We start from the raw sequence: 15,267 nt of genomic DNA, 5'->3' as shown, positions 1-15,267 counted from the left end.
AATTGAAGTTAGTACAAAATATTCTTTTGATTTAACTGAGTGTAATGAATTACCCAAGAATTCATTATCTTTTTTGTTTTCAATGTGTAGGTGCATAGACTTATGATCGTGTATTATATAGATATGCATATTATACATTTTTCAAGTAATTTCTGTATATTAGTGTTATTAATAAGGAATATAATGTATTAATGGTATCATATAAAATTTTAAAATTTTGAGAAAATATATAATTTTATACGAAAAGGGTTTGATTGAAGATCATTTTAAAAATAAATTCTTCACTCGAATCGGCCCGTCCCTGAGTAATCAATATGGCCTCCAGGTCTACGCGGGGCACGCTAACGTAGTGTAGATATTTCTCCAAAAATCTTTAGAACAAATGGTTTCTGTGATAATATAATTAGTCAAGCTGTTGAAAAGTGTAAGGAGAAATATTTTCATGGTGTTTACTAAAATTTCAGTGGTAATATTCAGTCAGAAACAAATTTAGAAGGCATTCCATTGCCGTTTGCAGCTACTTGTACTTTGCGGAAGACATCGTCAACGTTGCAGTACAATTCAGTAATCGTTCAGCATTTTGCAAATAATTAATTGACCGCTAAATTTTACAATGAGGTAGTGTTTTAAGTGTAAAGATACATAGTTTCCAGTTAAAATCTGCTATTATGTCGGAGAATAAGAGCAAAGAAGATGCCACGATGGAGGGTTGTCAAGAAGGGGGCGAAGAGGAAGATATGGCTGCCGAGAGGGTCGAAGATAAGGTCAGTATTCAACAGATCCTCGAAGGTATGACGAATGAGTTTAACAAAAGTGTGAGTCCCGTCAAAAGTGCAGAAATTAACCGGTCAAAAAAGTCCGATCACGAAGAGATCGAAAAACCGGCGGTGACCCCCAATGAAATGTCAGCCGCGGACAAAGAATCTGCTGGAGGTAAGAATGAAGAAGCTGCTCCAACAAAACAAAACACCGGGGAAACAACATTAACAGGTGAAAAAAATAAAGAGGATGAAAGTACTGGAAAACCAGAAGTTTTAAAGAAGGATAATGGAATTCCGCGTATCGTCCTTACATTCAGGACAATAGACGAAAATACTGATCATGGTAAAAAGACCAAGATATCAAGCTGCTCTTCCAACCTTACTTTAGTTCCTGATGAATTAGCAAATTGTGATCAAATTGGCGGTGTTTCTGTTAAAATTGAAAATTCAGATGAAAACTCCGACAATGTTGAGAAATCTGATTCTGAAGAAGGAAGAACAGAAGAATTGGTTAAAGAATCTAAAAGTAAAGAAACAAAGGAAAATGTAGAAGAACCAAAATCATCAAAGGAAGATACTGGAGTAATAGCAGAAGATAAAAGCACTGTTCCTAATGAAAAAGCAAAGACTGATGGAGCAAATACATCAATAGAACCTACAGAACAAGTGGATCAAGCAGACAGCACAGTTCCAGTTACTAGGAAAAGGAGAACAGGACGGCCTAGATTAAGAGCACTTAGGTTTTTTATTTTCCTTCATCTCAAATATGTAAAATATTATGCATGATATTTGTAAACATTCCATGACATTTTTAGTGATCATACTGAAGAACCTCCAGGTCCCAAACGTTCAAGAAGACTATGTAAAGAAACATTGAAGAGTACTGTGTTAGAAAGTGCAATGGCAAGAAAAGAAAAATCTAATTATACAGAAGAAAATTTACAATTTAAGAAACAGAGGAAGTATAATAAACCAGGAAGACCTAAAAAGGTGATACAAGGAAAGGATCAAAGTAAACAGTTGCAAGCTAAACCTCCTGACATACGTCAGGAAATAGAGTCTTCTATTTCAGATGGAAATATCACTATTTCTGAGGTAAATTCAAGTTTAGAATATTCTAGAAATTCTACCATATCAGAAAATAATGCAAATGAAACAGTTTTGGATGAATCACAAAATTTTTCATCTGACTTTGATGGTATGCCAAAATTATCTCCTATGATAAAAAGCTCAGAATCACAAACAAAACTGAGCAACTCAATTGGCAGTTCAACAAGTGATGACATATCTTTAGCAGATATTGAAAAGCCATTTCTGAAACCTGTTGCTGGTAGACCTAAACGTGAAAGAGGTAGACCTAGGGGAAGTCAAGCAGCAAGGAAAATAGCAAAAGCAGATTCATTTGAAGGTATAGAAAAAAATGTAAAATTTTCACTTTTGCATAATGTATTTTTTGCAGTATAAATTGTGTTATACTTTTTTAGATGGACCTGTATCAGTTGCAGAAACTGGCAAAAACAATGATTATCCTGAAGGTAATGTTTTAAGATTCCTTAATATACTATATAATAATATAGTCGTTGTAAAAAATGATTATTTTAATCTATTTATGACTGTAGAAGGCACTGTACCAGCTAAAAGAACAAGGAGAAGTATGGCTCCAAGTCCGAGTCCTGCAGAAGGACAAGCTTCAAAACCAGAATCAACAGCAATCATGAGTGAAGTTGGTATAATAGTATATGTGTTTATTATTTATTTAATATTTTTATTTTATTTGATTTTTATTTCATAATACTTTTCACTATATCTTTCAGACATATGGTCAGTCAATGCTATGTTTATGTCAAGTAAGGTCTCAATTGTATGTAACAATAACTGGTTCTGGAGCACCATTGTACTGTACAGCTATAGATTCTATTGACAATAGATTGGTAGGATGTTGCAACGAAGTTGATAGCAATGACGTGGCAATGAGAAGACCGAGTACACGTGTTCCGTTCATCATATTATGTCGAATGCATAAAGAAAGGCTTTTAAGGCATAATTGTTGTCCTTCTTGTGGATTGTTTTGTTCACAAGGAAAATTTGTACAATGTATTAATGGTCATCAATACCATCGTGAATGTGAGATTTATCCAAATAAAAAAGGTGTATGTCCTCACTGTGGAAGTGAAAGTACTGCATATGATGTAATGGTCACCATGAGTGGCTTAAGGAAACCTGTATTCATTCCGACCCGAAAGAAATTTTCAAAACTGCCTTCTGCAAAGATGAGTTTACCAGGGAAAGGTGATAATACAAAATTAGCGGAACGTCCTCCTAGTCCTTTGATTCAGCCAGATATTATTAAAATACCTGAGCCATCTGTTAATTCTGAAAGACCAGAACGTTATACTATAATGAGTCTTTATACATCTGTAAAGAATGGGGATTTGGAAAAATTGGTTAACGTTTTAGGTGCGTTAGTCTGCCATTTCTGTTTAAAAATAATAAAAAGTCAGTCGTAAATTATCCTAACGTTTTAGCATGTGGATACAATGCAAATCATACATTCCGAGATTATGCTCATCGGACTGGCCTTCATATAGCCGCAGATAAAGGTCATTTATCTTGTGTACACGTATTAGTACAGGCAGGCGCTCAATTAGATGTGATGGATAGAAATCAGTTAACACCTTTGATGTTAGCTGCCAGTAAGGGTAAAGCTGATGTGGTAAAATATTTGATAAGAATAGGTGCTGACGTGACACTGAAAGGAGAAGATGGTATGACTGCTTTACATATGGCTGCTAAATCTGGTCATTTAGAAGTTTGTAGAATTATTTTGACAGAATGCAAGGCACCAAGAACATTAGTAGGTAATTAAACTTTGATTAAAGGTAGTGTTTTACTATTTGAATTAGTTTAATATTATATGTAACAACAATTACTTATATGCCATTAGATTCAGTGGATGATGGTGGATGGACTAGTTTAATATGGGCATGTGAATTTTGTCACACTGATGTCGCACGATTTTTGTTGGATAAGAAGTGCGATCCTTTAATACGAGATGCAGAACAAAACATTGCGTTACATTGGAGTGCTTTTAGCGGAAGTTCAGAAATCACAGAAATGCTACTTAATGAAGGTTGTGATGTGAACGCCGTTAACGTTCATGGTGATACACCTTTGTAAGTTTTTGATGGCTAACTTTTTTCGTACCACATTTAAAATAACTAATTTTTTGTACATAATATTTAATAACATTGTAGACATATAGCTGCAAGACAAGATCAATATGCAGTTAGCGTTCTTCTATTAGCACGTGGTGCTAAAATAGGAGAAGTTAATGCTGCAGGAGAAACGGCAGTAAATTGCTGTACGAATGACGGTGATACTACGTCTGCTTTAAGATTAAATGCCAAAGTTAACGAACTTTCAGAACATATGTGGGAGAAAACAATCAAAATACTAACTAAGTGATTATCAGATTTAACGTGTTTTTATCTCCGGTAAGAGCGGTATTAACAAAATATGCTTAATGATTTATTTTTACAGCGATATTTCACGCGGTAAAGAGACGAATCCAATACAATGTGTCAATGGATACGACTCGGAAGATAAACCAACAGATTTTCTCTATGTGACTGAAAATTGTTTTACTAGTAATATAAATGTTGATCGTACGATAACATCTTTACAATCTTGTCGATGTGAAGATAACTGTAGTTCAGAAAAATGTTTATGTGGAAACATAAGTTTAAGATGTTGGTATGACGAAGAAGGAAAATTAATTCCTGAATTTAATTATGCCGGTATATTAAATATGTTGCTTGGATATTGTATCTCTAACGTATAGGATAAATATTTATATCTTCTCCTTTTTCATTTATTTAGATCCTCCAATGTTGTTTGAGTGCAATCCAGCGTGCGACTGTAATCGCATAACGTGTAACAATCGTGTTATTCAACATGGTCTAACGCAAAGGTTTCAATTATTCCGAACCAAAGGTAAAGGATGGGGACTTAGAACGCTACGGCACATTCCGAAAGGTTCCTACGTATGTGAATATGTTGGCGAGATAATTTCGGATTCGGAAGCAGATCATCGAGAGGATGATTCCTATTTGTTTGATTTAGATAACAGAGTGAGTATCAAACATTTCATATTTGTACAAAATTGAATATTTTGAATAAAGATTGAATTCTGTACGCATGTAGGATGGAGAAACATATTGTATTGATGCGAGACGATATGGAAACATTGCTCGCTTTATAAATCATTCTTGCGCACCCAATCTCTTGCCAGTGCGAGTGTTTGTTGAGCATCAGGATTTGCATTTTCCTAGGATAGCATTTTTTGCGAATCGCGACATCGAGGCAGATGAAGAGCTCGGGTATGTTAAAAAAAAACGATTGGCACGTGGAAATCACAACACATGTACATATTAGTAAACGACGTTTCATGCTATTCCTTTTGGTTAATAAACCACTTCTGGTTTGGTTTTGGTTGCCTAATCGTTATCGCTGGTAATTTTAGTTTCTTCGCCTTACACTTTCTTAAAATTCTGCTTCGCTCTTTCCAAATATGTGAGCTTAATATTGTTTCCATATCTTAAAATAGATAAACTGACATATCGAGTATAATATTTATTACTTTATTTTCCTTTTCTCTCACTGATTTTGAAAATGGTAAGTTTCGGAATACGCATTTAATTCCACCAAGAAGAACGTATTATCAATCTGCTGTAAAAACATTTCAAGGTTACGAGGAACGTATTCATTTTTCCTTCTCTTTCTTGAACATCGATTTTCATTAATGTAATATATTTATCACTGAAGATCAATACGGAATTGTTTGCCTTCAGCTTCGATTATGGAGAGAAATTCTGGATAATAAAATGCAAGTCATTCACATGTACCTGTGGAGCCGAAAACTGCCGATATTCTGAGAAGACTATACAAGTTACTTTGGACAACTACCGCAGAAAAATACAGCAAGAAGAAATGCTGGCAGCTCAATCGTCGTAATCCTAAAGCAATTTAGCAAATTCTATACACTTATTTTAGCTATTATTTCAATGTTCTTCCTTCTTATTACTCGGAGTGTTAGTAAAGAATCTCCAAGTTTTTTATTTACTTTGCAACGATCTTCGTAAGTGGATTGTGAAATTAAAAATAGTACAAATGGTGGTGGGATTCGGATATGTTGCAAGAATAACTAAAAAAAAAAAGGAAAAAAAATGTTATCTTGTTATTCGAGCTAAGAAGGAACTACGTTTTTCATATTCCAGTTCGTCAATGTCGAACACATGTCCACATTAATTTACTCAACTCGATCGTATTTTCCTATTTTGCCGATTATCTCATGGGAATAAATCTCAAGAGATGTGCCACTTTACGATTCTTTTTTTTTTCTTTTTTTTTCTATCTTTTTAAATAAAACAATGATATACATAATATATAATTGTTACCTAGATTTCGTACGCAATGTACGGATTATAAAAGAATGTGTGTTTATAATTGCTATAGTTTTGCGAACGATATGCGTGATTAGGAAAAGATAAACTACTGATTGGTGTACATTATGAGTGCAGTATGTTCGAAGTTCGTAACGAATTTCATACTACGATTAAAGGTACGAATTGGATATTTGCTTATACAGTTTTAGAGAATGATTGTTTCTAAATGTCCGTTTCATTATGAACAATTTAGAATATAAGTACACCTTTTTGTACAAATTACTGATTTTTTGTATAATAAAAGGAATGTAGTTCTTTTTAAAATATATCTTTGTTTTATTGTACCCTATTCTGACAATGATGTCTCAGCTTTAACGTTGAGCTTGTAACGATAAAGGAATGGCAATCTTGATAAGGAAATTTATATAAATAGGTCTGAAATAATTTCTATAGATGTCACTATATATTTATTTGGTACATGAAAATAGATACCAGAGAAAAATTAAAGTTAATTGTTTGGTTGAGAAACGTAGTATCATTAAGTTTAACAGGACAGTCTTTCTAATGCTAAGTAGCACAAAGCAGATACAGCATAGACTTGTCGAATCGTATGATATCACACAAACTAAAATACCGACACGCGAATAATTCAGAACTTTTGTTATGCCCTCTACAATTTAGAGTGGTGAGTTTAGGAATTACATTTAGCCTAAATCATCAAGGTCGATAAAGGAAATGATAAAGCTACGGTTGTCTTTTCTTACTATGTCAGTATCATTTCTAATGCAAGCGGTAATTTGAACAGTACAGACTAATAAATTAACAAATAATTATAAAAAGCAAGAATAATGTTACATATGAATTTGTTTATGTTTTATTTTGGAGCAAGTATGATATTTCTCTTTTGATTTCTCTCCAAAAGAATATAATTTTTTTCTAATATTTAGATCATTTATCGAAAAGAATGTTTTATTATAGAATCACAGAGAAAAACTTTGAAATGTTCATAGATCTCTGAATTGCAGTATATTATTCCAGCTTACCACACTACAACTGTTTACATTTTCTACACTAGTATATTATACGCTCATAGTTATATAACTTTTAATTTTATGGCCATTAATTAATCTTATTTGTAATTGCTATGAGATTATATTTACCTTATAAATAAAAGTGTTTCACTTAGCTATACGCTCAAGCCTGAAAGAGTATGAATATAAAAATCAATTTATCACGAAAAAAATGTATAAGTTATTAAATTTATCAGGTTGCAAATTTATAATAAAAAAATAAAAATTTACAATAAAACTAATTATTAAAGAAATCGGCAACGTTCGTGAATTTTCGGCCAACCGTCGGCAATAGTAATCTATATAAAGACTGTGACACCGAAGTTCTATCTCATTTGTCAATTGGACTTGGGATTAAACACGTTGGAAGTTTAACCAGGTTGAGTTTGAAATGTGAATGCGCTGGACGATAGTTATCAGTTAGTACCATGACTCATATTCGATAAGCTAGCTAGTAACTATAGTCCATTTCACCCACTCTCCACTCTATATAATTAATAACAATTTGTTAATTATTTAACAAATTAGTTATTACTTTATTACTAACAATTGAATTTGTATATAATTGAATTATTCATATAATTAAAAAATATTTTGGACTGTCAAGAAATTGATTAATTTGAGATTTGTTACTTTTTATATAAAAACATAAGAAAGACAATAAACAAACTATCACCTGATTATCGTAGTAACTATGAGGATATAAAGATTATTAATGGATGTCATGTCTGTCTATTGTTGCTCCACTTCTAACTTGATCTTGTGTTATTTTGTTGGACTGATTCCTTGGTTTCTTAGGTTTTCGATTCTCTTTTCCTTTTTTTGCCTTCCTTATTTTGTATTTCGTTTCGTATTAAACCATTCGACTTCGTTGGAACGTTGTCGGACTCAAAGCGTTCGTGAAGTTAATACGAATTGATTCTAGTTATTCTGCGTACATATGTATACGCATAGGCCCAAAAATATGCAGACATATAACATGCTTGCATGTCAGAACTCATGGGATAGTTTCTTAATTGTATCCAGTTACAAGATCTTGCTAGGGATCCTCGAGTTGTCCTGGTAAACATCGTTCGTACGGTTTACCCACGTTCTCATGTAAGATGTGGCGAATATCACAATGATCGCACACTGATCGTCCGATGGTGTCGAAGTAAGGAGTTATCTTATACATGGGGTGCCATACATAGGATAGTTTTTTAAGTAATTTGAACTTCGTTTGTTCATTAGCGCGTGGTAATTTTAATTGCATTTTTTGCTTGTCCGTGTTTAAATAATGCAAGTTAAATCGGGGTCTCTTACTTGGTAACTAGCATTGTTTTCCAAATATTTCTCTTTAGAAAGTGGTGCCAACTAAAAGCTCTGTATTATAGTAGTATAAAATGCTATACTTTGTTTACACTTATAAAATATACCGTCCTAGATTACAATGCATTTTAGTTTTAATTCTAACTACTACTGATGCAATCTTATTCTGTGCTGAATCGGTAATGTTGGAAGTTGTATTAAAATGGTATCGAGATTTTAAAGTTCCTTGCATAAAATAGTTACGTATTATTTGCCATCTGTCTTGTTTCATCGCCATTGGTAGAGAAACAATGCTAGATGGATTTCTTGGATTTATTTCGATGACAATCAAGTATTGATACATGTAACTACACATTTTACCGTTTCATTGGCGCTGCAGTTTTTCTCGATATTAAATCGATAAAGTCGCACGTGACACGAAAATGATAAGGATGTCAGGTGACTCTCGAATATCGTGTGGTAAAAGAAATACACTGCGTATGAGGTCTAACCTATATTTCATTCATAGTTTAACCTATTTCTTTTTTGGTAAAAGTTTAAAATTTTTCATTTCTTACCAATTTGATTTTCTGTTAATTACACTATTTTTTAAAAAAGATCACTCAGCATGCTAGATCTTTGAATGTGTTTAAATACGAAAAATAAATTTATAAAGAAAGGACTTCATCACTGTCCTATTTTTGTATCTAATTACGCACATTTCAGAATCGATTTAAAATATAAGAATGTAATACATTTTTCTTGAATGTTACAAATAAATCAACAAGGCATATTTTGCCATTCAATGAATTATTAATATGTTAAATTACTTATGCCAATCGTATTAAAATGTCATTAGAGTACCATTCATTTAAATAATTTACTCGAATAAATCATACCAGGAAAATATTTGAAACCGTATAATAGTCGAATTCCGTTAGATGAAATGTCCAACTGTCGGTTATCTTGTATCAGATTATTTGTTACTGTATATGATATATCATCCTTGCACGTTTACATACACTTTTCATATTCCACAAAAATATTGCACTTGTACGTTGTTTTTTGTACAGAATTAGCGATCTATCAAATCGCATAATATGTATTTAATTTCACGAATATCTCACAACAGTTCACATGAAAATTTCACACTCGAAGTACAATGACGGAGATAAACGCGAAAACATTTGGTCGAGGCAGGTTCGCGCGTTCATTGGTGGAGGGGGAGCTGACGGATGGTGCGCAAGTCGATGGTGATTGGCTGTGACGATGGCGCCGGTTGGGGTAGTCGAAATTCAAGCAAAGAAGCGGCAGTTAGTGTAGCGACCGTCGAGCGCTTGTAAGCGCTATACGTAGCTGCGTAGAATTATAGTATAATTTTTGTTTTCATTCGGGTTCCGTTTACGGGAGTATTCTTCGTCGCATTGTTGTTCGTTTTAATTTTCCCCACGATTCGCGGTGGTTTACTATCTTGTTTTTTGTCAAAACGCGGAATAGGAAATTCGAGTATCGTCAACGATGTCATATTACGGTATTATCGTGACACGTTCTGTGACAGTGAATTAGTGGTGGTGAGCATCATCGAGCAGCGATTAGTACGATGATCAGCTGACGGATAGATTCCTCTTCCACGTCCCTACGGTGTCAACGGAGTTGTCAAAGATACTGGAAGGTAAGAGTATTCGATTGTCACTTGAAAAATGTATATATATATATATAGATATCTCGATCAGCAGTTAATTCTAGATGAAATTATTTTTGAAAGGAAAATAAAAGAATCGTGCGATTATCCGATTGATCAGATCTTAACTTAAAAAATATTTGACCATTTTTATGTCGTGGTAACAGTTTTTCGAGGAAAGGAAGTACATAAATGTACATATCATATAGTATCTTTCTTGATAACATCAGTCATGTACTGTCACAGCAAACAGTTGAGCATTGTTGCATTCCATGCTTTTTCGTACAGTACGAGAAATATTTAACGTGATCCATCATCTACTACTTTTTCTACGGTTTACTGCTAGAACGTCCAATCTATTTAAAAATATATGTAGCTTCATAGAATGTACGATATAATGGTGTAGTATTGATCTAAATGTATTTTATCGATCTTTTCACCTCCTACTTCGCAATTTCTTTTCCAAAACATATTTTAGCTACGAAACATAATTGAATATTAGCTTCACGTTAATTAACTACCAGTAATGATCGTTTTACTTTCCATATCACGTCATGTCGTATTTATTGGAATCTTTCAATCGGTCAATTTTTACAGCAACTGCGACGCACTTTATATCCCCTTTTCGACACCTTTTTTCTCACCACGTCTGATCCATTCGCAGTCTACAGGTTCTAAATTTTTGCACGGTTGCACTGTGCTCTCACGTTCGTTCTTTTCTACGAACGTTCGCTCGCGCACGAAATTATTTAGGCGGAAGCAATCCTTCCGGCTGGACAATGTTGCTCGGTGTCTTTTGTTTGTCGCGTACGCGTGCAGCAAACAGTTGCTACGCCATTTGCCGAGGGTTAATACTTGGAACGCAGAAAGGAGAAACGGCGTCGCAAAAGATGAGGAAAAATAGGAGAAAGGGAATGGACGAGTGTGGAAAGGCAAGCAGTGTTGGCTGAACACGCGGCCGGTTTGACCGAATGGAATGGAAAGCAGGTACGACGGAATCGTAAATATTAGAGCGTCCTCAACGTTACCGATGTCGGTCCGTTGGTAATACATATTTTTGACTGGACGTGTAGATAATGTAAACACGAGTCGTCCGTCCTTAGCGGCGTAGGAATTTTTCTTGGGATCGGTCTCCATTTGCGGATGACTTTGTTGTTAGAGTTAGGGTTAGGTAAGGTTAATTTGTGAAAATGAAGCGATTCAAAAGCGATTCGCGAGTTTAGCCCTTGACACATGGTAGATCAGACTGTTTCAATAAATGTGCTTAGAAAAGACTTAAAGTGTGGTGCAACTATTTTATTCGTAATTCAATAATCCTAATAATGTTTGTGTATAAATTATTATATAATATTATAATACTATAATACCATAATTGTCACGTAAAGGCTGAAAAAGATCGGCAAGGATCGTTTCCGATACGAACCATCAATTGTCTCTTGGCTTAAGTTGGCAAGTTGGCGATGGTCAGCATTGCTCGAGTACTCATTGACTCGTTGAAATCGTCGCTTTGTTCGAAATTTGTTTAAGAATTTCACGTCACTAGGTTGCTTTTTTCTCGCTGTGCAATTTCCAGTCTTATATGATTATCTTGCATCAATCTTCACGCTTAAACGAAGCAGAAATTTTTTAGTTGACCTCGCATTTTTTGTTACCTCTAGCTCCATACTTTTTCCTCTCTTTGATCGGATATTTAAATCTATATATTATAAACAGGTCCCCGTGGCACGTGCACTCTGTGTACGTATTTTTCCAGCGAAGTTCGTCGATTCGAAAATACTTCTCTTACGGTCTGACAAAAGAGGCATGGAATCCTATAGAAAATATGCTCGATCGTTTCCAACGGTGTTGCGGGGGTGGCATCGTTGATATCGAATATCGAAGTTACAATTTCCCGCGCTGATTTGCTTTTTTCCTCGTGCGATTTCTAATTAAATCCGGAATGAAATTTCGTCCTCTCTGTCCGTCCCAAATAAACGCCCAACAATGCCGGTAATACCATGAAACGTCATGCATGCGTATACAGAGAAAATAAAGAGACGATCGAGGCTGGTATAAAGTCATTAGCTCCTTTATGGAGGATTTTATGCGGTTTTTCTGTTAGACACTCGAGTGTTTCTACAGATCGAGCAAAAGGTATACGAGCTCGTAACCCATGTCAAACGTCGCAGCCATTTTACAGCGATCTCTCGGATGGCTACGACGAAACTGCATTCTGGTCTAGGAAATGTCGCGCCCAAGTGTCCCCTTTCTTACATTTGGAACAAGGTTTGACAATGGGGGCTATGTGACCTTCCGATGGGCCCGAGACTGAGTTTTTGGATCACGCGAAGAAGTGGAAGAATCGAGTGGTCACGAACGTAAGAGTAAAACACGAATATTTACTTCTCTTTCGTTTAATGTAAAGGAAATTTTCGTGGACACTCTGTAGCGTCGAATTTTTACGATTAAAGTAAGAACTCTGCACAGCGGCCATCTTCGACGCGGCCTAGGGAACCCTAGGACTAGGGACCCGCTCGCATTACTCCAATCGGTGATACAAATATGTATAAGTACTTGACACGACGAAACGGGGCAGAGCGAATGAATTCCTTCGTCTAGAGTACTATGTGAGACTCGTGGTAAGGAAATGGACCTAAACACGAGTATCTCAGTTGAGAGGCCTGGTTTGTGGGTAGAATCCCATGTAAACATCACTGGTCAGGCTCGTTCGGAATTTTCGCCGATGTTCTGTCTCAGTTACGTGTTATTCTCCGACGTGTTCGCACGAAGTGACCGGACGTGTGACCGATGTTGCTGTTCACTATGGCACGCGCCAACGGGACCTGAAAGGTAAGACAAGGGGTTAATAACAGGTGTTCGTGGGAAACTAATATCATAGTAGATATCATTCGTATCAATTCGATCATCTGCATTTATTTCTTCTTATCGATTCGTTGCACTGTTATTCGAGTATATCTTATAAATTGAAAAGAAATCGAAGATAGGGGCGACCGATATCCAAAAGAAAATCACGAGGTAGAGAAAATGGAGAAACCTTGTTTTAGAGTACCGTGCATTAGTGGGATTACCGATGTTTCGTCCCTGATATTTTACACCGCACCCCAATCTCGTGTTCCAGCATCCCTCAACATCTCGAAAATGGAATATTTATACCGTATTTACCTTACGCGAGCTGAAACTTGGATATTCATCAGTTTTCGTGGATATTCGGCGTCTAAGGTTCGAGATTCGAGAGTAAGCTTCTTAAGGGAACCGCGACGTATTTTCCGTGGTCCGTAACTCGACGGACGAAACGAATTTATTTCTCTTCTCTTTGGGTCGCGACCCTTTGCTTGACGTTTGACGAGCGCAGACTTATTTTGCCAGGTTACTTGATACGCGGTAGATTTTATAACATCTCGAGAAATGCATTCGAGTACCTCGTTTCTTTCCCCCTATTTCGTGCATAAATGGAATCAGTGTTCCATGGATATAAATTAAAGCTCGCGATAGTGGCGAATTAGGTCCAAAAATGTTGATCGTGGTAAGTTAAAGTACTATGCTTAGCATCCGGAAATATTCGAGTCGTTTGCTTCCCTTCGATCACTTCGAAAATTTAACTGCTCTCTCGTGATTGCCTATAAAATATTTTCGAGTAATTCTGGGACAAGCGAATTGGCATAAATATTATAATGAGACGAGGACTTAGAACCGTGGTTAGAATCGTTGGACGAAGTTCCAGTGTCGTAACATAAATCCAGATTTTTAGTGTCGATTCGTGGCTTGGCTATGTTACGACACTTGCTTTAATACGACGAATTGCTCTATCTACATTTCGGAGAAATATACTCGGCACTGTTTAATTTAATAAATGATACGTTGGACGTTTTAAATTAAACGTCGCTTGAAATGCAATTAGGATAGATAAATTTTACTCTTCTCGTAGCCCAGAGAAGTTCTTGGAGCTCTCTAACTTGGAAGGTAAAAGACGCGTAGAACTTGGAAGATTTCGACGTATATATACCGAAAAATAGAAAAAAAGATAAAGTATTTCAACGTTAAATTTGCTACGACAGGTTAAACGACAGTCTATTTCATCTGTCGCTTTCCCGGGGGAGATTCTTCCGTTGAAAATCAAATTTCGATCTTTGTTCTTGGTTTGGTCCTTGTTTGAGAACTCGTGTAACTGGATTGGTTCGTTTCAGAGGGTTTCGGTTTATCGATTCGGTGTATTTAACTCGAAACACAGCGCGACTGACCAAATGACCGATAAATAAAACAACGGAGAAAAGAAGACTCTCAGAAACGACGAAATAAGAAATATCGAGGAATCGATTCGTGACTGAGGCGGATAACGTTGAACGTAGAAATTTTAATTGAAAATTTGCAAACGTCGATTAGACCGCAGTAGATTGAACGTTAACTCAGCCAGGCAAAGTTACACGCGCTTCCACGATGGAAAATCCCTCGAATCTACAGAACGCGATCGTTAGAGAGCTTAATGCATAATATTCGAAGTCACTCGACAAGAAACAAGCAGGTAAAGCCGTAGCAAAAAATCGTTCGAGAGCTGCGTGCACGCGAGAGTCAAAGCTTTTCCTAGATTGCCATCTTCCCCTCTGCTTCCCGTGTAGGGCCCTAAAGCATGCACATATAATTTGTCTTAGACATCCGGTAGCGACGAGGTGTTCGCCCGCTAACACGAAGATCATCCCCGATAATCGAAACGACCCCCGACCAGGTGTACAGGCCGAGTCTAAATAAAGATCACTCTGGACGAATTCCGTCCTAATTTTTGACCCGGTTGTTTTTTTATTCCTCGGCCCATTTAGATCCCCGATAGGGCGCGATGGAAGGATAAGCGAGTGGGCAGAGAACATTCGCGAGTCGAGACGAATTTTCCTACGTAAAATTGAAATTGAAAGTTTCGTCCACCGATGGAAGGTAATTTTGCGACCCGACGAGTTTCTCGATCACGTGACGTTTAAATTCCCCGCAAACTGTTGCATCCACCCCCTATTCCTTTCTTTCCCTTCCTTTCTTCC

At 36.0% G+C, this 15,267-nt stretch overlaps 1 protein-coding gene across 1 annotated transcript; it reads left to right on the top strand.

Moving 5' to 3' along the window:
* The first annotated feature begins 433 nt into the window (after window positions 1-433).
* On the top strand, window positions 434-5,774 carry G9a (histone-lysine N-methyltransferase G9a). The gene is made up of 11 exons (XM_017900038.1): window positions 434-1,501; window positions 1,577-2,169; window positions 2,246-2,484; window positions 2,576-3,218; window positions 3,287-3,619; window positions 3,706-3,934; window positions 4,016-4,222; window positions 4,302-4,558; window positions 4,641-4,891; window positions 4,965-5,140; window positions 5,612-5,774. The coding sequence occupies exons 1-11, from the start codon at window positions 669-671 to the stop codon at window positions 5,772-5,774; spliced, it is 3,924 nt and encodes a 1,307-aa protein (XP_017755527.1). The 5' UTR covers window positions 434-668.
* The last annotated feature ends 9,493 nt before the right edge of the window (window positions 5,775-15,267 follow it).

Source organism: Eufriesea mexicana, unplaced genomic scaffold (genome assembly GCF_001483705.2).
Source record: "Eufriesea mexicana isolate 0111107269 unplaced genomic scaffold, ASM148370v2 scaffold4744748280, whole genome shotgun sequence".
NCBI lineage: Eukaryota > Metazoa > Arthropoda > Insecta > Hymenoptera > Apidae > Eufriesea > Eufriesea mexicana.
Note: the sequence above shows the minus strand (reverse complement) of the source record. Positions and strands in the feature narration are given on the sequence as shown.

Coding starts and splice junctions, on each gene's coding strand:
- G9a (XM_017900038.1), top strand. CDS start 669: ATGTCGGAGAATAAGAGCAAAGAAGATGCCACGATGGAGGGTTGTCAA. Junction 2,170..2,245: donor AAAAGCAGATTCATTTGAAG/GTATAGAAAAAA, acceptor ATACTTTTTTAG/ATGGACCTGTATCAGTTGCA. Junction 3,620..3,705: donor GGCACCAAGAACATTAGTAG/GTAATTAAACTT, acceptor ATATGCCATTAG/ATTCAGTGGATGATGGTGGA.